The sequence below is a fragment of the Littorina saxatilis genome, linkage group LG1 (genome assembly GCF_037325665.1).
Source record: "Littorina saxatilis isolate snail1 linkage group LG1, US_GU_Lsax_2.0, whole genome shotgun sequence".
In the NCBI taxonomy this organism is placed as follows: Eukaryota; Metazoa; Mollusca; class Gastropoda; order Littorinimorpha; family Littorinidae; genus Littorina; species Littorina saxatilis.
Window position 1 is genome coordinate 47,327,502 of NC_090245.1, and position 21,404 is coordinate 47,348,905.

The window sequence follows — 21,404 nt, forward strand, 5'->3', positions numbered from 1 at the left end:
CTTTACGCTCCAGCTATGTATTCCAACGTCACTAATATACAACATAGTAAATCATTTACCTTAAAGCCATATGTACTCGATGACTATACACGCTAATTGCTTTACCAACAGCTGGAGACAGACTAAATTAAGTTCCCTGCAAAATATTGTGGTCTAGGACCCCTTAAATGTTGAGATATTTGAATTTTCATTTTGATCTGGATCGTCCTATTTATAGATTTGGCAACACATGTAACGTTGATGCAAGGGAGAGAACACCGCGGCTTTGTTGACATCCTCACTTTTTCAGAGGCTAGAACAAGCTGTAATGCATGTATTATGGTCCGCGCATGGTGACGTATCGTCATTATATGGTCTTATGGTGCGTTTGACATCGATTGTGGGCAAACTACACTTTGTAAACACGGGAGTGCGTTAGTATGCCTTTAAGAGACCCGTCTCTTGAAAGAGTACTTGTTCCCAGAACAAGTCTGACACGCGCCCGACAACCTTCCCGGTTGAAAATCTCAAACGCTGTGTCGTTATTTACCCCTGACCAGCTACATGTCTCAAACACAGCTCATCTCAAGCTAAAGCCAGTTTTGCGTGAAACACCCGAAACACGTGAATTACGATCTCTAGTCTCTACGCCTTGCCTGTACAACATTTAGGGAGGTTAAAAACACGACGTGGTTTCACCTCACAAATATGCTACTCACATCTTTGTGACATTGACAAGCCCCATGCATCGATACGCTGAGACACACACACACACACACACACACACACACATACACACACACTCAGATGATCATATATTTACATGCACATTCACTCACAGGAAGGCATACAAATATAGAGCATTTGGAAGCATGGTGAGCTGTCTAAAAAGTCTACATGCTACAAAGCGAATTTCAGGTACAGGGTTCCGGGTTTTGAATTTAACCCAATGCCCCCTGACAAAAAAATGTATTTTTTACAAGTAAAATGACTATTTCTAAGAATACTCACCTCAATTTAACTAATAGGAGTTACCTTACTTACGAGTGCTAGACTGAGAAGCGTCCTATGTTACCAGTACTAGACTGTAAACAAGGTCGCTAACTCTAGATTTCCGTCGGTATACCATTTAGGGGAGTAGTCTCCCTTTGTCGGTAGTACCTCTCTGCGCATGTGCCAATGCCCATAATCCCCAGTTTCAATTCGAAGCTATTAAGTCAATAGCGGGGTTGGTGGGAGGGTCTCTGGTTAAATTGAGGTGAGTATTCTTAGAAATAGTCATTTTACTTGTAAAAAATACATATTTCTTTCGAATACATCACCTCAATTTAACTAATAGGAGAATAGATAACAGGCTGGAGGGTTGACTTTCGATCGGTAATCTAGTGTCACCTCACCCGACTCAGCCCATTTGTCCGGAATCCCCCCTGTAAAATCGGGGGAAGAAAAGGATAGATCATCGGACTGAGAAGCAAGAAATCCTGAGTCGGGCGAGTGGCAAGTTGCATTGTTGCCACTGTGTCAACTTGCTCCAGAAAGGGACAATCGAAAGAAAGTCCCACCTGTCAATGTAGAGCTGGTTTCTACTCGATGGTCGTTACTATTCCTCTGATCACTTGTCTTTATCAATGTTGGGTTATGGTTATGACTTGCCATTATGCGCCTTGAGCGACCCAACTCCCCAGCAACGTAAAGTTCTGCAGGCGGATCAGGTGAACGACCTAAAAGATGAGGAATGGTCAGAGATAACAATTCCTCTAATACCTTGAACTTATCACCAAGGTGCGTCTCTGCGACTGATCCTCCATTTAAGGGAGATTGACAGAGTTTCCAGAGATCCTGTAGAATTCTGGTCTGAGGCACCACTTTCCATGGCAAACAATTGTGCCAGTCGCATGAATGAATATATATATCCTCTCTGAATTTACCTCTCTAATGAGGATGGTAGGCACAGATACCAGTGTAAATTCAGGCTGACTTAGCTGTTCCTCCTGCGTGACAGGAAGTAAGCGCAAGTGCGCTCAGCAGTACGGTCACTGTCTGCACCTTACCTGTGCCTGTCTCAACGCATGTGGGGGGCTATAAGCCTACCCTTAATGGTTATAGGTACCATTTGTCCTAGAATAGCCAGTGAAAGACAGCCAGCTGTATTGCCTTTACCCAAGGGGAAAACCTGCTTCTTACTTTAAAATTCCACACTTATAGCGTGAGGGGGTCCCCAGTGACCATGGGCATCTCTGAGCCCTTATTGGCTGAATGACCGCTCTTGTCTTACTCAAGAGGGTGCCATGCCTGGCATGCAACTCACTGAGAGGTCCCATTTGTGATTTCAGCAGGACCGTTTTCTGGCTTGATCAGCCAGGTCCTTGATCTAGGTTTTCTGTAAACATGGTTGTAGGTGGCATCTGCTGGGTTGTCTGCCCAGCATAGGTTTTGTGGGTTCTGGGACACTCCAGATTTCTGTAGAGCTCACAAGTTCTTAGATGACTATGCAGTGATGTTCTCCGGCCTATGGCCGAAGGTGCACTATCTTGGGCTGATGCAAAGTTCTGCCCCCTGGTAGTTGAACTCACAAAGATGTCTATGTTGTGATCTCAGTAGTACTTCTGCCTAGATCACCCAAGTCCATATCTGGATTTTCAGTAGGCGTGGCTGTGGGCGGCAAGTGTTGCATTGTCTGACCAGCATAGCTTTGTGAGCTCTGGGGCACTTCAGCTGTTTGTGGAGCTGAGCTCTAGGGTGACTATGCAGAGTTGTTTTCAGGCCCCTGCCTGAGGCAGGAGGTGTACTCTCTTGGTCTGATGCATAGTTCTGACTTGACAAAGGTCTTAGTCAGCACCCGAGTTGCCACGTTTCTCGCCCAAAACGACGCGTAGCCGTAGACTGGGAGTGAGTGAGATAGGCTGGTGTGGTATTCCTGGCTCCAGCTAGGATCTCACTGTGTCTCTACCTCAGGCTCTTCGAGCGAGGGAGAAAAGGCTGGTGTGGTATTCCTGGCTCCAGCTAGGATCTCACTGTGTCTCTACCTCAAGCTCTTAGAGTGACACAACTTATACTCACCCAATAACCTTGTGTCACCGTAGACTGGGAGCGAGGGAGATAGCCTTGTGTGGTATTCCTAGCTCCTGCTAGGATCTCACTGTGTCTCTTTCCTCCAGCTCCTTTAGCTTTAGAGTCCAGGCATCTGAGAGTCTACATATGGATGGGATGGACACATTCACCCACTGTCAAAGGTATTGCCGCACTCATTATGCCTTTCGGGGAGGAATACCTCTAGGTCTTATCTCTGTGGTCCAGGGATCTTAGAGCGCCAGTTGTAAGAGGCAAACGAAGCTTGTCCAATTCAAGGTTCGGTTGGAAGGGGTGGCTGAGCCTTCCCAAATCCAAGTGTGTCTGTGGCCGTACCCAATACCCCTAAAGGTAGAGGAAGCTCTTCTTGTTCCAGGAAAATTTGACTCGATGATGGAGGGACGTATGGTTTACCCAGTCCAAGATGTCTGGCAGCACTAATCAATCCGCATGGGCTGAGAGGTCCTCCTTGATCTATGAAATCTGGCCCATGGATCTCATAGTGCGGATGGCTGGCCAGACCTCAGACTATCTCTCAGTGTCCTTCCTGGAAAGTCCATGGAAAAACGGGCGGGGTCACCTCGGGAGACATTCCCTCTTTAGTCAAGTCTGTCCGTCTCTGAAGCATGACGTAGGTTGAGTGCTGTCCCTGTTGAAGGGTTTTGCCTTGACTTGGTTTGTTTGTTTGCTTAACGCCCAGCCGACCACGAAGCGCCATATCAGGGCGGTTCTTGACTTGGTCCAAGGATGATAACCATGAGGTTTTGTAGCCTAAGGACTGCCTGACCCTGGGGTAGGTTGTCTTCCAAAAGCTGCTGATCATCTCAGGGGCACCTGCCCAGTGATCTTAAACGGCCCATCCCTTCTCTAGGACGTCTACTGTCGTCTCTCCTGTTGATGCTTCTGCCAGAGTTGTTACCATTATCAGTCGAGATGTGACCTGTTACAGGTGTCGGACATCCTCTGTTGAGTGTCGACTGTACAATCTGACATTTCTATCATCATCCCCTGGCTGATGCGGGTGTCAGATGACATTCAGGAAGAAGGGGCAACTCTTACAAGTTGTTACGCTGAGTCCGTCCACAGGTCATGAAAGCATTCTGTACTTGACGATCTCAGAGCACTTCTTCCCCCGTCTCTGCGTTATCTCCAACAGCTCCCCGCCTTGTGATGTAGCCTGAACATGCTCACCCGTGTTGCCCGACGCTTGTATGGCAAGATTCTTGGGCCTGTTACCCTGTTGAACAAGCTCCACTCCAAGTGTGAGTGATCTTCAGAGTCGTTTCCTCAGGCAAATGTCTTGAGACACTTTGATTCCTCTTATCTTGGTACGCAGTGTCTGTCTTGTAGCTGTATCCGAAGGAGACATCTAGAGGCCTCAAGAGCTTGCAGTATGCATGGAAACTGATGTGACTACTATACCCTGTTCAGTTGTCCACCGCTGTTTGACTGGTGATCTGTATGCAGATTGCAGGTGCCATCTTGTTACTGGTAGGGCGGCTCCCCGGTGTGAAGGTTGTAGCCTCTAACCATTAGCTCTCCATTCCAGGTGATGAAGATAACTAGGAGGCTCTAGGCATTCTCCTCACACTCCCAGACTTCTGTGTAGCCGGGCACTGCTGAATATGGTCAGGCGTGAAGTGTTGGTCTAGTTCCAAGAGCGTTAAACATTAGGTCTTCCTCAGTCCGTCAGGAGGTGGTAGACAGGCAATGGGGGGCGGGAGCTGTCCTTCCGGTGCTGAAGCATCGCTACAGGCAGTTTGCAGCACTGAATACTGGTAGTCAAAATGCATGAAGCCACCATCATGATGGGGAACCCTGGCAAAGATAGTGGTGGGAGGGGCCCAGTCCTGTCAACAGCCGTGTTTCGGGGTCACCTCAAGGGAGAGGTTGCAGACGAGGCTGTAGCTACCTCAGGGAGATTCTACTCATGTTACGCCCAGTGGACGTCTTGCCTGACAGCTGGAGGGTCTGTCATAAGCTGTCGCAACGATCCTGGGAGTTATCAGGGCGAAAAGGAAGCCTGTCTCTTCCTGTGCTTACTGGAGGTATTCCCCCAGAGCGCCCGACATTGTCTGTTTGGTAATGTCTACGTATATATAAATACATGTCAACATGACTTAATTCCCCCTCGTACTGATAACGGCATGGATGTGCCAAGAGTTTATCCAGTACCTTTCTCATGAGAGTAGCCGCTCTGTCTAGGAGGCATAGTTAATTGTGTGTTGTAACAACATCCGTTTAGCAAATATGTTATATTTTCCATAATATGAAATGATAAACATTGTATCCCTTGTATGAACCTGACTAGAGCCAGTGTTATTTAAGGGCGGCCTCTTATTGTTAGGTCCTGTTGTCTACTTCTGAGAACCTAGTCGTAGGATTAGGTGACAACAGTAGAGATGTGGCCTTGTTAAAGGTCAAGGCTTAGGTTTTGCCTACGAACCAGGAATAAGTAGAGGCATGACAACATTATAGGAAGCTCCCCTGTGAGTATTATTCAGAGCCTTGCTCGATCTTGCATGTTGTGAAAACTCAGCTGAGTGTAATACTCATGTGTTAACAACCAAGTTGATTCATGCCCCTAAGGCATGGTTTCAACTGTATATTATTCATAACATGTCATTCAAGTGTAATGCACATCAATTGTGCACTGGAACAGAACATAAGTATATATGTGTGCCTGTTCTAATTGAATTTGAAGAGCCGTCTCCTGGCACTGTGGTATCAACAGATTTTAGCTGAGTGTAAATCTCAAAGTGTAAACACTTGAGTTTATCCATAAGTTAAATCTTTTACCACTCAGATAGCTGATTTAAACACTCCATGAAAATGGAATTTGTAACATCAACTGACTTCTTTGATACCCTTTGCCAAGAAAAAAGGATTATATCCCAATAAAGATGTCCCATCTGTGTTTGCATACACTTTAATTCTTCCTTGTCAATTAAAAAAAAAAATTTTTTTAATTTTTTTTTTTTTTTTTTTTTTTTTTTAATATATATTTATATATATATAATGTGTATGTATGCACGCATACAAGTTTACAAGTTAATCAAGTTAAGTTGGCAAGGAAAGTATTCTTTATCCAATTTGAAGAAGTACCACCACGTGGTCTCTGTGAGTCCACCATGATCATCTGATAAAAATACCAAAACCATAATCTGCCAACCGCAGAAAACATCGTTTCCCAGAAACATAGGAGAGAGAATTACTTGCCTTTCTCTGAGAGTAAAGGAAGTTCCCTCCGTAATATTCCCGGAGGCGCATATCTCAATCTCAGTGTTTGGTTTTCTTTCCAAGCGGGCGAGGTTTGTTGTTGTTATTCTTCGATACAACCCGCTTTCAGTTCTAGATCAGCGTTCAAGCGTACTGCGGTCCGTATCTACGCTGCCCGCAAAAGTCATCGCAGTTTGTAATGACCGAAGTATTCATACGCCATATGTAACATTCGCGGGCGCTCTGTGCCTTCAGTTCAATCAGCGTTCAAGCGTACTGCGTTCCGTATCTACGCTGCCCGCAAGAGTCATCGCAGTTTGTAATGACAGAAGTATTCATACGCCGTATGTAACCTTCGCGGGCGCTCGGTACTTTGTACGCCTAAAAATTCGGATCAGAAATGCGCTTCCGGTCGGGATAACGCGCATGGTAAACCTCGCTGTAGTCGATAAAAAGCTGTTAAAACGCAAAAAACTTCCGGGTAATTTCGAAGTTGAAGGTCTTGTTCGTATTCCTACATTGATGTGTAGGGTGACCTGCCGTTGCTTTCCATTGAAAGCGGCAAGGTAAGTTATCGTTCGCGGAGTTCTATTGCGCCAATGAAACCGGTCCAACCGCTGTAAATATCTGTTCGACATTCGTAACGACTGAGTAAAGAATAGTTGTCGTTCAAATGCATGTTCACTAGTTAAAAAAGACAAGTAACGGAGCCTGTTAGGCTCTGTGTGTCAACAAGGTATCATTGATGATTGAAGTACCTTCTACTTATGACCAAGTAACTTTGTTACATTTTTAAGCCGTTTCACTTTCATTTTCACGGTTCGTTACGTTGTTCAACGTGATGAATCATTGAATGTATACGGGCGTAGTAATCGCCCTTAAAAAGGAAAGCCCAAACCGTGATTGAAGGTGAATGTTGTAGTTCCTGTGAAGGAAGTCTTCTTAGACAGGAAAGGTCTAAAAACACGTCTAGCTCCCCGTAGCAAGAAATTGAAACTGGGGATTATGGGCATTGGCACATGCGCAGAGAGGTACTACCGACAAAGGGAGACTACTCCCCTAAATGGTATACCGACGGAAATCTAGAGTTAGCGACCTTGTTTACAGTCTAGTACTGGTAACATAGGACGCTTCTCAGTCTAGCACTCGTAAGTAAGGTAACTCCTATTAGTTAAATTGAGGTGATGTATTCGAAAGAAATATGGCAGGCAGCCTTCTTAATCCTGAGCAAAGGGAAACTACTCCGCACAACATGCACACATACAAAACTAAACAATTAATGTAAAATCATAGAGTACTCACATTTATATAGAAGATGGCAGAATAACTCGAGAATAGACTATAGTTTCATATGCAAGTATGTTCTGTCCACTTCCGATGTAATACTCAACTCAACTCAACTCAACTCAACTCAAATTTTACTCAAAAAAACAATCCAGCAAGTGTTCTTCAAAAACGTCCAACGTGTCAGCCTTCAGTCCTCATTTACACCAATATATGTTGAAACTCCCAGAAAAATCCTCCCAAAAGTCCTGTTGTCGAATAACAACACCCAGATCGATGTCAGACTCATCCCCTTTCACCTCTTCAAGTAGAAAGCCTTCGAAAGGCGTGTCAGAATCGTCATCTGAGTTCCCCATGATTGAACACCATACTTCCAAACCTTCGTTCAACGCCATTATGTCGGACAAAAAAATCTCAAACTTTGAAAATTCACAGCTAACACACTATCGCATCGATTCAAACTCTGCAAACGCTAGAATGAAGCAGCCGGAAGGAAGTGCATTAATCACATCCGGTCGCAAGGCCTAATGGGTAAGGCTCAAAGCGAAAGTGAAAGTAGGTGACCTAGTGTTTAGCGGGCCATGTCGGGCGGTTCAGGGATTTCATAGGGCACTTCCAGCGGGCCATGACGGGAGGTTCAAGGGGCATTGGGTTAACATGGATGGCTTACTGTCAAATGAAGACGTCGATGCAGTCTTGAATTACTCACACCCATTTTCTTGGGTGGCTGAATTTACTTTCAAAGGGATTTTTTATATCGCCCTATTACCTTAAAGACATGTGATATAAATGTTCTCCTTTTAACCCTCTTTTTCGAAGGGAAATCTTTGACGTCAAAAGCCAAACTTCAAACGTCATAAAGTGAATAATGGTGTCACATAAAAACTTTGTCACTACTCTGCATGTCTTGGAGGATGTGACAAAGAATTTTTGAGAACAAAGTTTGTGTGACCTCAACATAGCAGTAGAAAATTAGTCGTTAGGACACCGTTAGGCTGTGCATGTATAGGTATTGTACATCATTAAATACATCAACTTGCATGCTGTGTTACAGATATGTAGGCAACATGTACATGGCAGAGGCCCTGGTGGCCACGGAGAGAATCGCAGACGCCATCGGTCATCTCAACCCGGACGCTCTCACCGCCGCTGATGTTAGCACCGTGCCGCCAGAAGGCAAGGCTGACCCAGGTAGGTCATAGACTGGCATTGTACTTGTTTTGCTGTCTCTTTGTACAGTGGACCCCCCCCCCCCCCCCCATTAAATTACATATCTTATCCCAACTCACATATAGCAATTAACCCTAGTTCAGTGCTGGTAACGCTGTATGCGTCCCCTTGGTAACAAGAGAGACAACTCTAAAATTAGAGTGACCAATACCCATACCGGTATCAAGGCCAGACCAATGCTGAGTCCGTCTTCCTTATGCGCGCGCATATGCCGCCATTTGTCTTCATTCCAACCCAGCGCTCAGACGAGTTGGTCGCTGTTTTGTACGCTCCTGCTGTTTTGACAGCTTTTGTTAGTGGGTCTTGGACTTGGTTTCATTCCCCTTGGTATCTTCTTCTTCGTCTTCGCAGCCTGTTGTGGTGAGGTCTTTCCTTATTTTACACGGTTTTCTGGCTACAATTGGCCTAAATTTGTACTTGTAAAATTTTTTGATAAAAGTTTTTTCGTGAGTTCATTTTGACATGGCCGATAGCGGCAGGAAGAAGCATCCTCCCAAGCAGGTACCTGCTGAGTCTTCTCCTAAGAAAACGCCTAGGAAACCTAGACATTCAGGCCAGGCTGTTGTTACTGTTGTAGAACCGTCTTCCAAAAAATGCATTGATGTTTTGGTCGATTTGCCGGCGACCTCCATTTTGCCGGTTAAGTCCTCGGACAAGCCTGTCAAGGACGATAAAGTTGTGAAAGAGCCTAGCTCTTCTGCTGGTTCAGGTTTGGTCGCTGCGGATGTAGCTTCCTTGCTTTTGTCACTTAGTTCGCAGGTTAGCTCTCTGGCTTCAGAAATTTCCTCTAAGAGAGCTGAGCTACGGGCTCTTCCTTCCGGTGTGGCGGATGTTGCTTCGCTGGCCAAGGTGCGCCCTTCCCCTTCCGCCACGGTCACCCATGCTAATGTTCACGCGACGCATGACGCCTTTGACGCTCACTCCCCCTTGGCGAGTGTCCGGTCTTCAGTTGTGCCTGTATCTTCTCAAGGTATGTCAGCTCCACGAGTAACCAGGTTTTCCGGCCAAAGTGGAGCGCGGTCTCAGAAGGAAGTAACCCCTTTCGTGGTGCGACGGGGTGAAAGTTCTCATCTCCGGGCTGGCCCGTGCCATTCAGTCGGTCGGTGGTGCGACGGGGTGAAAGTTCTCATCTCCGGGCTGGCCCGTGCCGTTCAGTCAGTCGGTGGTGCGACGGGGTGAAAGTTCTCATCTCCGGGCTGGCCCGTGCCGTTCAGTCGGTCGGTGGTGTGACGGGGTGAAAGTTCTCATCTCCGGGCTGGCCCGTGCCGTTCAGTCGGTCGCTCACTTTGGGGTAGGGACTCTGAGATTCGCACGGAAGATCTGTTTCTCCCGGACACGTCACAAGATGGTGTACTGGCAGATCAGCTTCCGCTTCCGCCCGGTGGGCAGGAAGAAGTCAGTAAGGGCGGCTTACGTTCGGTTGATTCACCACGTTCGCCTTCCCTTCCGGTTGACTCTCCTTTGGACTATGGTAGTCAATGTGGGGGTCAACTTCCGGATTGCATGGAAGTGCACGAAGGTTATACTGATGATGGTGCTTCCGCTGTGGAGGAAGGCACTGATTTCCGGTTGCCGCAGAGGCTGTCAACTGCTGTTGCGTTGGCAGCGGAAACGGCTTCCAGATATTTTGAGGAGGGAGTGGTCGAGTCGAAACTTCAGTACGCTCTTCCACCTTCTGCACTCAGTGATTTCCGTGGTCTCAAGGAGACTAAAGGCTCTTTCCGCTTCCGGGAATCTCCGTCTGTGGCTTTTGAGATGGCGAAAGTTTTGTCCAAATCACGCTCTCAAATGGGAGTTTCGGGTGTTGCAGTGCCTTTGTTGGCTCAACACAGTCCAGCTCCGGATTCGGCTAAGCCTTGGCTGGCTCAAGTGGATCAGCAAGCTTCTGCTTTTTCGGCCATCAATTGGAAGTTCAACTTGCACGCACCGCCCATCAATCTTGTTGAGGCTTTTGCGCTGCCACGCTCTTCTCTTCTGGTCACACCGGAACTGGCCACTTTGAGGGAGGACGGTTATAGTAAGGACAAGCCTGTCCCCTACACCGAAGCCTCTCTTAGGGCATTGGAAGAAACTGGACGTTCTTTGCTGGAGCTAGCTTCCGTTTCGGAATCTTTTCAGAGATCGTTGTCAAGGTCGATTGCAACGTCTCTTCATCCATTTGAGTTCCGGTTCGATGCCTCTTCGGTAGATGTGACTACCCTGTTGGCTACTTTAGCCAGGGTTTCACAAGAACAGCTGAGTTTGTCTGCCCGACTGTACACTCATGCGGTACATTCTCGTAGATCGGCCTTTCTTTTGGGATCTAAGATCAGAGATAAAGGAACGATTGAGAACTTGAAGGTCTCACCTTTCACGGAGGGGTCTCTGTTGGGTCGTCCTTCTCTGGATGCGTTGCAAAAGGAGACTCATGATGCGAGAGATCTTGCCATTGCTCGGATCGCGCACCAGGGTTTTCCGAAGGTGCAGAGCAAGCCTCAGGGTCAGCAAAAGGCTCAGTCCTCTTCTTCTGGGGGCGGCAAGGCACAGAGCCAGAGCTTTTCTTCTCGAGGTAGGGGCAGAGGCGCTCCATATCAGAAGAAAGGCCCTTCCTTTGGTGGTTCTAGGGGGTCGGGGCGTAATCCCCACCCCCAATGATGCCTTCCCGAACCTCTGATCCCTACAGCCTTCACCGTTGTGGTGGCGGGCGGCCCCTCACTTCCTGGTCGCGCTTGGTGGCCAGCGAGTAGGTGTTAGGGATAGTGCGTTTGGGATTCCGGCCTCTCTGGGCAGAGGAAAAGGAACCTCTGACCAGGGTACCTCCACCTTTCAAATTCCCAAGAGACCCGGAGGCCAAGTATGCAGTGCAGGGAGAGGTGGCCTCCCTTCTTTTGAAGGAAGCTGTCAAGGAGGTCCACGATCAAGGGTCTCTGGGGTTTTACGGCCGCCTGTTTGTGGTTCCCAAAGCTTCGGGAGCATGGCGACCGGTACTCGATCTGTCAACTCTGAACAGATATCTCCGGGTGGTGAAATTCACTATGGAGACCCCGTTCTCGGTGAGGGAGGCTCTCCGACCAGGAGACTGGGCCACATCGGTCGATTTGACAGATGCTTATTTTCACGTCCTGATGAATGCTTCCGATGGGGAGACAGAATTTTTCAATTCCGAGCTCTTCTGTTCGATCTGTCTCTCTCTCCTTGGATATTCACCATGACCGTTCGTCAGCTCTGTGGCCTGGTGAGGCAAGAAGGGGTACGATTGAGGGCCTATCTGGTCGACTGGCTCATTCTACATCAGGACCAGGACGTGCAGGACACACACACAGTTGGTCCTCAGGCAGGCTTGGCAACTAGGCTTCACAGAGAATCTGACAAAGTCGGAGTTGGAATCGTCCCAGAGTTTCACGTACTTGGGGATAGAGTTCTATACTCTAAACTGGACAGTCCGCCCTTCTCAAAGAAGGGTGAACAAGTTACAGGCACTGATTTGCTCTCTTTACGGAAAGAATCGATCCACAGCTCGGGAATTGTCCTCCCTGCTGGGTCAGATGGAATCTATGGCTTCGCTGGTTCCGCTTGGCAGAGTTCACAAAAGGCCGTTTCAGGCAGCTTTACAAGCAAGATGGAATCAAGCGATTCAGTGCTGGAACGTCCAGGTCGAGTTGGGGACTTGGTTCTGCCGGACCACGAGCATTTGGCTTCTCCCCTGGCTGTCGCAGGGAGTTCCCATTGCTCCCCCTTCTCCGGACAACGATCTGTTCACAGACGCCTCACGGACGGGTTGGGGAGCACATCTTTCAGAGCAGACGGCGTCAGGTCTTTGGGATGCCAGTCACAGCTCTTGGCACATAAACGCTCTGGAATTGGAAGCTGTGGCTCTGGGTCTTCAGGCGTTTCTGCCTCTGTTTACAGACAGTCATGTCAGGTTACATACGGACAACATGACCGTGGCGGCTTACATCAACCGTCAGGGTGGGAATCGGTCTCAGAGTCTGTCAGACAGTGCGTGTCGCATTCTGATTTGGTGCAGCAATCATCGCATCCTGCTTTCAGCAAAGTATCTGCAGGGCAGTCTCAATGTTTTGGCAGATGCCCTCAGACCCCCCGCGGGTTAGGGGGAAGAATTTACCCGATGCTCCCCAGCATGTCGTAAGAGGCGACTAACGGATTCTGTTTCTCCTTTTACCCTTGTTAAGTGTTTCTTGTATAGAATATAGTCAATGTTTGTAAACATTTTAGTCAAGCAGTATGCAAGAAATGTTAAGTCCTTTGTACTGGAAACTTGCATTCTCCCAGTAAGGTCATATATTGTACTACGTTGCAAGCCCCTGGATTTTTTTATTAGTGCTTTTGTGAACAAGAAACAATTAACAAGTGGCTCTATCCCATCTCCCCCCTTTCCCCGTCACGATATAACCTTGAACGGTTGAAAACGATGTTAAACACCAAATAAAGAAAGAATATATTGTACTACGTTGCGAGCCCCTGGAGCAAATTTTTGATTAGTGCTTTTGTGAACAAGAAACAATTGACAAGTGGCTCTATCCCCTCTCCCCCCTTTCCCCGTCGCGATATAACCTTCGTGGTTGAAAACGACGTTAAACATCAAATAAAGAAAGAAAGAAAGATGCCCTCAGCAGGGGAGACAAAGTCCTTCATTCGGAGTGGACACTGTCTCATCAGGCGTTGCATCGGCTCTGGGCTCAGGTGTACAAGCCGTCCATAGACTTGTTCGCGACAAGGTTTTCCACCAGACTACCCCTGTTTGTGTCCCCTTTTCGGACCCACAAGCATGGGGAGTGAATGCTCTCGAGATGGATTGGACAGGCCTAGTGGCCTATGCCTTCCCTCCCTTTTGCCTTCTGGGCAAAGTCGTAAGAAAGGTAGATCTCGAGAGACCAGCGTTAGTGCTGGTTGCCCCTCTCTGGCCCAGCCAACATTGGTACCCAGACTTACTCCGTCTTGCGGTTCGTCCACCGATTCCTCTCGGAGTAAGAAAGGGCGATCTGGTGCAACCTCAGTCAGGCGTGCCGCACGAAAATCCGCAAGCTCTGCAGCTTCACGGGTGGATTCTGTCCGAGTCTCTCTGCTCCGTGCAGGTGCCTCGGCCTCGACTTTGAAATTGGTGCAGCACTCTCACAGGGATTCGACCAGCTCCGTGTATTCTTCACACTGGTCGTCCTGGTCTAAATGGTGTTCTGATAACGGGGTTAATCCTTTGTCTCCTAGGTCAATGCATGTAGCCAATCACCTGTCTTGGTTATCTGATCAAGGAGGTTCTCCCTCTTCGCTTAAAGTTAGGAGATCAGCGATCTCTTCTACGCTCAGGCAGTTAGGGCATAAAATTAATCTTGGGGGCGTCATTGCTAGTGTTATCAAGGGCGCTTCTCTAGACACAGCTCGTGCTAGTTCTCAGCTCCCTGCTTGGGACCTGTTTTTGGTTTTGAGATTTCTTGCTTCTGGGGACTTTGAGCCTCTACGTACGGCCAGTTTGGCTAACGTGACGCGTAAGGCTTTGTTTCTTGTTTTGATTGCTACCGCTAGACGTGGTAGCGAAGTTTACGCTTTATCTGGACTCTCTAAGGATATTTCCTTCGAAAAAGATGGCTCTATTTCTCTTAAGTTTTGGCCAGATTTTATTGCTAAGAATCGGAAGCCTGGTCAAACATCCCCTCTTAGTCACATTCCCCCCTTGAGCAACGTTCTTGCTCCTGGAGACCCGGACTTATGTAATTTTCCTGTTAGGGTGCTCAGCAGGTACCTGTCTCGGACATTGCCTATTCGCTCAGAAACTCAAAAACTGCTATTTATCTCCCTCAACACGGCTCGGGGGAAAGATATTTCTCGAGTCACCCTGGATAAATGGGTGTCCACAACGATTAGGCAAGCCTACATTTGGTGACAAAGCCAGTCAGGGGACAATCGGCCAGAGCACATGAGGCTAGAGCCTGGGACTCTTCGCTAGCAGTCCTCCGTTCTGGGTGCCTATCAGAGGTCCTAGAGTCGGCTTACTGGCTCTCGGAGGACATTTTCATCAACTTTTATCTTAGAGATGTTGCTGGAACACGACAGGCTGGCAGTTCTGCCTTGCCAGCGTTGGTAGCGGCAGGACAGGTTCTTTATTCTTGATATGGTGAGTTCCCCCCACCTAATAGTAGCAATCTGCTATATGTGAGTTTGGATAAGATATGTAATTTAATCAAAAATTTTAGTAATAAATTTTCATTTGATTAATATACTTGCCCAACTCACATCATTTATTCCCTCCCGCCTCCCCGCTATTGGGGTTATATCTATCTAAAAAAAGAAGTGAGTTGCGCTTCGGTTAGAAATGAAGACAAATGGCGGCATATGCGCGCGCATAAGGAAGACGGACTCAGTATTGGTCTGGCCTTGATACCGGTATGGGTATTGGTCACTCTTTTTTAGAGTTGTCTCCCTTGTTACCAAGGGGACGCGTACAGCGTTACCAGCACTGAACTAGGGTTAATTGCTATATGTGACGGTCCACCACGAAACCAGTCTTAAGTCGCACCAGACGAAAGCGAGCTAGTTCGAGGAAAAGGCACTGAGGGTCTATCTGGGTGAAATTCACTTTTTTGCAGAAACGTGTTCTGTAGACCCCAAATTACATGACAACCAAACAAATATGCCAAAATCAATCGCTAAATAGTTAAATTATTGGATTCAAATGCAATACATTCATCAAAAAAGTCCAGCATGACATCAAAATGCCTCACTTTGACCGATAATTTGCTTAGTGTATCCCTGACAGGGCCCCAACAAGTTTGGTACCGTCGGAAAGCTTATTGCATCAGCTTTCCCGCCCTGCTGTGCAGTGGTTAAAAATACCCGTCCACTTCCTCCAAATAAGGAAATCGTGACGTAAACAAACTTTAAGATTGAACCAATCAGCTTTGTCTGCCTTCCAAAAAGGACTAGCAACGGCCTCCTCATTGGTCAAATCAGTCCAGGGGGAAGTAACACAGTATGATTTCCGTTCGCTGAACGAAACCAAAACAATGACTGACGTACGCCGATTGACAGCGCTTCTCAACTGCGATTCGCTTGAAAATAACCACGAACTCCAAGATTTGTTGTTGGATTTCTTTGCCGAAGACGTTGCTGGATTCAGTGACTCCGATTCTCATGCCGAAATATGTGACGCTTGCTGAATATGCGGACGAAGAGGAGACAGACCGTCCGCTCGTCAGTGTCAAAAACACCGTTGGCGTTTCTAATGGCACTGCATCAACTGCAAGAACACACGTAGTTGAGGCGAGTTGTAGAGGAGATGTGATGGAGGTGCATGCTGCAGTTCGTTAATTGCAACAGGGCTGTGATGTGCTCGAGAGAACTCGCCTTCGTTGCTGCAAAGCCAATGGAACTGGCTGCAAACAGATTAAAGTTCCCGACGCTGCACCCGGAAATACTCGTCGTGGATGTATCACCCAGTTTGATCCGGAGGAAATTGTAGCTCTACAGCTCTCAGTGCAAGACATGTATAAAGGTGAGGTTGGAGGTGGTGTCAACATTGATGTGCAAGAGCTTTTGTGGTGAACAGACTGTCACAGTGGAGGAGTTCCTGTGTTTGGGATCTACATTCTGATCTGTACGTATTCCTATTCGATGCCAACAAAGTGATTGATACAAGTAAGTTGATTTTGCTCAAGTGTTTGTCAAACTAATGGACAAAAACGTAGGTGAGATGCATGTAACCTCTTTATTCCTGATAATGACAGTGAAAATGTTTGCTGATGTGTATGACCTGTATTTGACCGTTTTCCTCCACATGTATGATGTAAACAAAGCCTTCAAAAATGGTGATAATTGTTCTTTTAACCCTTCGTTTTGCATTTAAATGATGCATGAAAGATCAAAGTACACTTGTGCAACATTTGGAAGGGTGAGGTTAATTTTCAACCCCCGTTGCTAAGGAAAATGTGAAGCTGGTGCCTTCCAAAACTTTCAAGCCCGATTTCTCAAAATGGCCGCCGGTCAACTTCTTTCATAAAAATGGCCGTAGTATCGTTATTTATTGACCTAGAGCTTTAATTTTATTTTTAAAACATCCAGGAAAGGCTAACAATTTCAAAATAATAACTAACTCAAATCATCCAAATTTCGACTTAAGACTGATTTTGTGATGGACTGTCACATATGTGAGTTGGGTAAGTATATTATTATTATTAATCAAATGAAAATTTATTACTAAAATTTTTGATTTAAGACCCCCCAATTTAAGACTTCCTCCCTTTTACGACCTTGCTTTTTCAGATTGTCTGTTCATAGTCTCTGTAAAGTTACCTCCACTTTAAGACTCCCTCCTTTTGAAGACCTGATTTTCTTCAGATACTTTGAGGTCTTAAAAGGGGGGTTCCACTGTACATATTTCAATTAATGTACTTTATGAATGCTCCCCAAAAACGGAGTATGACTGCCTGAATGGCGGGAGGGGGGGGGGGGGGGGGGGGGAGGGGGGAAACAGTCATAACCGTAAAAACCAACTCATGCAAAACATGAGTGTAAGTGCGAGTTGCAGCCCATGAAAGTAGAAGAATTTTGACTCCAGCTTATAAAGTCCTTTGATTACAGCTGCTTTTGAGCACTAATTCTATTTGTTTTACTTCAGATGTGATCAATAATCTGACAGAGCAGTTACTTCTCATGTGAAACTTTGATCACTTTGTTTTGGGCATTCAGCATTATTAGAAAAGGTTTCACCTGCTGGAATACATCAAGATCATGTGATTTTGTGTGCATTGACTGGTCCAAATGTTATATTTGCGTCCATATTGATGTACAGAATCAGACAAAAGTGTTGTCAACGTGACTTGATGTGTATGTTGCAGAGAAGATAGACAAAAACGACAAAGGGGAAAGGGATGCATCCGACAGTGCTGAAGACAAAGGTAAGTCTCTGCACAGTCAATAGCGCCATTCTGAGAATCTTTCTTCAAAGACATGTTCTTTTGTTGTGTCTGATATCGGCTACATGTGAACATGTAGGCCAAGACAAAATGTCATAAGATTTGCAGGTACAGTAGTCCCTTCCATTTCCGGCCCTTTCGTGGGCGTGAACCTACCCGGAGCGGCCAGCTTTCCCATGACTAATGAGTTTTCCTTCTATAATTGACTCTTAATGGCCGTTAACCTGTCTGACGCGGTCAACGGTCACTGATTTTTGCCCTAAGGTGCCCCTCTTACTCGACAGGAGCGGCCACTTAACGGCCACTTGTCACTTTCGCGGGCGAGCGCCTGTGGTGTGTGTGTGTGTTGTGTGCACAGACGGCACAGCACGAGCAGACGACATGAATACTTACGCATGCGCAAACTGTAAATACAGACATGCGCACACAATTACATGTACATTTACGGCAGTCACTTCCGGATCGATCACAGCTGATGTGAGTTTGAAACACTTGTTTATCTGACACTCAAATACATATATAATAATCCAAACAACACACATAGAAACATACGAAACAATAGCTTAGCCAGGACGATCGAGTTAAACACGCAAATAATTAAGATGTATAAACGAAAGCAAAACTAACAGAGACAATGAATCGGCGGCTCGTGGATGATCGCTTTCTTTTCTTCATGAAAACTTGATCGTGTTTTTTGGGTTTTTTTGGAGGAGGAGGGGGCCTGTAATGAACGGCCACCTGATATTTGCGGTCACCTTTGCAATGACTAATGGGTGACCGGATATGGCAGGTACTACTGTATTCAGTTTTACTTTTAGCAGACCTGGTGAAAAATGAGATAGTTTAGAAGTAGAATACTGTTATTGAACCAGACTTGCACAGGAGGTAATGTGGTAAGAAGTCTTTGACGCAGCACAGTAATTTTGTGCACAAGGGACGTTGATTTCCTATGGTTTTAGAGAAACTAAGGACATTCATATTGTCTGGTTACAGAAAGGCAAACTTTGAAGACCATGAACTAATGATTTGGCTTTCCATGAATCACCAGACTCGTGTTTCCAGTCAGAAATGCAAGGAGTAGAGAGGACATTGGTGGAGGGGACATTGGTGGAGGGGACATAAGGGTGCTCAAATGAGTCAGAAAGCTACAATTGATAATGTTTGGAAATAAGTTTTTATGGGTTGTGGAAAAGTTGATTTCCCTTGGTTTTCCTTGCTTTTCCTTGGAATCACTAAGTCAAGGTACATGTGACACTGTAGTCCAATCACTAGCGAATGGCATGTCTCTGGACTCGACGATGATCTGTGCAAGTGAAATCAAGTGAAAGAATGACATCCCAGTGAAGATTAGCTTTTTGGGGAGCGCACTTTTAGTTCAAAAGTATGCAAATCAGAGCTGACAATTGGCAATGCGGATTTGATCGCATCCCTCAGTGCACAGATCGAGCGACCATGTGTGGATACATCACATGTAGCTTGACTCAATGTTTACAATAAAAAGCAACTCTACCACAACCCATAAAATCCTGACCGAGTTATTTCCAGAATTTGTCTATTCATCATCAATGTTGTGCACTTTTTGCAGGGGCGCTGGTGGCGTGGATTCCGCGCGACGTCCAGAAAGCTAAAGCCTTCATGCAACACAACCTGGCTGTCTGCCATGCCACGCGCACAGAGTACGACAAGGCAAACAAGTTCCTGACAGAGGTGAGTGTAAGAAATACAGTTGAACCTGTCTATAACGCCACAGGCACGGAGTATGACAAGTAGGTGCTCGTTATTGAGAAATGGTCACCAGGTCAGGTTGATCAGTGCAGCAGAGCTGTCGAGGGTAGCATTGTGGAGTAAGGTATAATCAGCACTGAATACCACACGGCAAACAGAAACTTGACAGAGGTACATGTGTGATAAAGATCAACAACAACCTAGCAGATACAGTTCCGGGGTGTCGGCAAACACCTCCATTATTTGTCTACAAATAGTCAAGTGAAGCTCTCAGTTTGACATTTTAATTGCAAATGGTAAGAAAATACAAATGCACTTAAAGAAGTGTGTTTATTGATTCCGCTGACTGTAAAAAGTTGATCGAATCTTTAGGATAGTTAAGCATATAGACTCAGTGTCTACGACCCCATTTTGGAGACATTATCTGGCAAACTTTACCCCACGGCGGCTCGGTGGCATTTTCAGCAATACCCCCAGACACACACCCCCACCCCCCCACCCCTTAAAATTCTTCAGGATTGATGACATTTTTCAGTCCCACCCATTTCGAATCCTTACTGCCCCTAAAAATGATCACAATAATAATAATATTGTCTCATCTGTATGGCTTTGGTTTTGCAGTTCTTTGTACAAGAATTCAGTGTTGCATTGTGATTTGTTTGTTTTTTGCAGGGCTCACAAAACAACGGAACTCCTCTTCCAGCACAAATGTACTATCTCAAACTTTACCTCGACCTGATGGAAGGTGAGTGAGAGAGAGAGAGAGAGAGAGGGAGGAAGGGAGAGAGAGGGAGGAAAAGAGACTAAGAGAGTGAGAGCGAGTGAGAAACAGGGAAAGAGACAGACGGACAGAAAAAGGCAGAGGGATGGAGAGACAGATAGAGGAAAAGAGAGAGTGAGAAAGGGGGGTAGGGGTGGGGATGTTAAACTGCTACTAGACTGTAGATAGATTTGGATTTACTATGTGATTTTATTATAGTCTCTCTTTTGGCAACATTTCATTTGCTTGAAGGTGCTAGTTTCATCTTTGTGCTTGGAAGCTAACTGTTAGACAGTCGTCATTGTGGGCCGTCATAGTACAATGACCTGAATTTATACATCAGTCATAAAGCATTGTCTACACTTTATGCTGTGTGAAAGTCCTCCAATGACCTGTATTTATAAGTCGGTTATTGTCAACTCTGTGTCTAGCAATGAGAAGGCAAGAAGACCCATCGCTATTCTGATTGAACAGTGTTGTGTGTGTTGTCATTAGACTGAGTAGCTCATGCATTCTTTTCTTCATTCATCAGGTCGCAGGCAGGTGGCTCAGGCTGTCATCAAAGATCATTTTGGCCATGTGACCCCAAACCGCCCTCAGTCTCTCTGACCTTCATCCTGATTGGCCGTCTCCAGTCATTTGACATTCAGCTTGTCAAGTGATAAATTAAGAGTGTTAAGATAACTATTATGAATACCTGTACTTGATCCCATTGACAAATTCGCTGTCAGTTGCAGTCTTACCAGTTTTGTTTCTTGTGTTCAATTGTCATGAACACAGTGGAATTGTATTTCTCGGAGTCCAAACCCTGAGTCAGTTTAGAAAACAGGCAAGCCTCTTTTTGATACAGTAGAAACACCATAAACTTGCTGTACAAATATCACTCTGGTAGAGGAAGTATGAAACTCTTAGAAACAATGCAAAGCTTTCGTTGTGACAAATGTGTGCATTTCTAAGATTTGGACATTTCAAAGGATGCATGCGTTTTATTTGTGTTCTGCTCACTGACATTATGGCCAGTCAACAGCTTGAAGTTGTCATAATCCACAGTGGAATATTGGACTTGGCTTTCCACGTTTTGCTCTATCCTTTCAGTGTGTTTGGGGTGTGTTTGTTGAAGTGGATGATGGGCATGTTATGCAAGGTCTACATGTATGATATTGTACAAAATACAGATGTAAAAATGAAGATCTTGTGAAGGGCAGAATTTTGTGTGTGTGTAAGCGTGTGTG

General features: G+C 46.0%; 1 protein-coding gene across 2 annotated transcripts in view; it reads left to right on the forward strand.

Moving 5' to 3' along the window:
* LOC138971660 (CCR4-NOT transcription complex subunit 10-like) overlaps window positions 1-21,360 on the forward strand; it is a 41,166-nt gene extending 19,806 nt beyond the window's left edge. For both annotated transcript variants that reach the window (XM_070344433.1, XM_070344438.1), the window contains 5 exons: window positions 8,606-8,742; window positions 17,610-17,669; window positions 19,273-19,394; window positions 20,085-20,157; window positions 20,705-21,360. In XM_070344433.1, the coding sequence (XP_070200534.1) occupies window positions 8,606-8,742; window positions 17,610-17,669; window positions 19,273-19,394; window positions 20,085-20,157; window positions 20,705-20,781 (469 nt within the window). In that variant the 3' untranslated portion in view covers window positions 20,782-21,360. The remainder of the gene's footprint in view (window positions 1-8,605; window positions 8,743-17,609; window positions 17,670-19,272; window positions 19,395-20,084; window positions 20,158-20,704) is intronic.
* The last annotated feature ends 44 nt before the right edge of the window (window positions 21,361-21,404 follow it).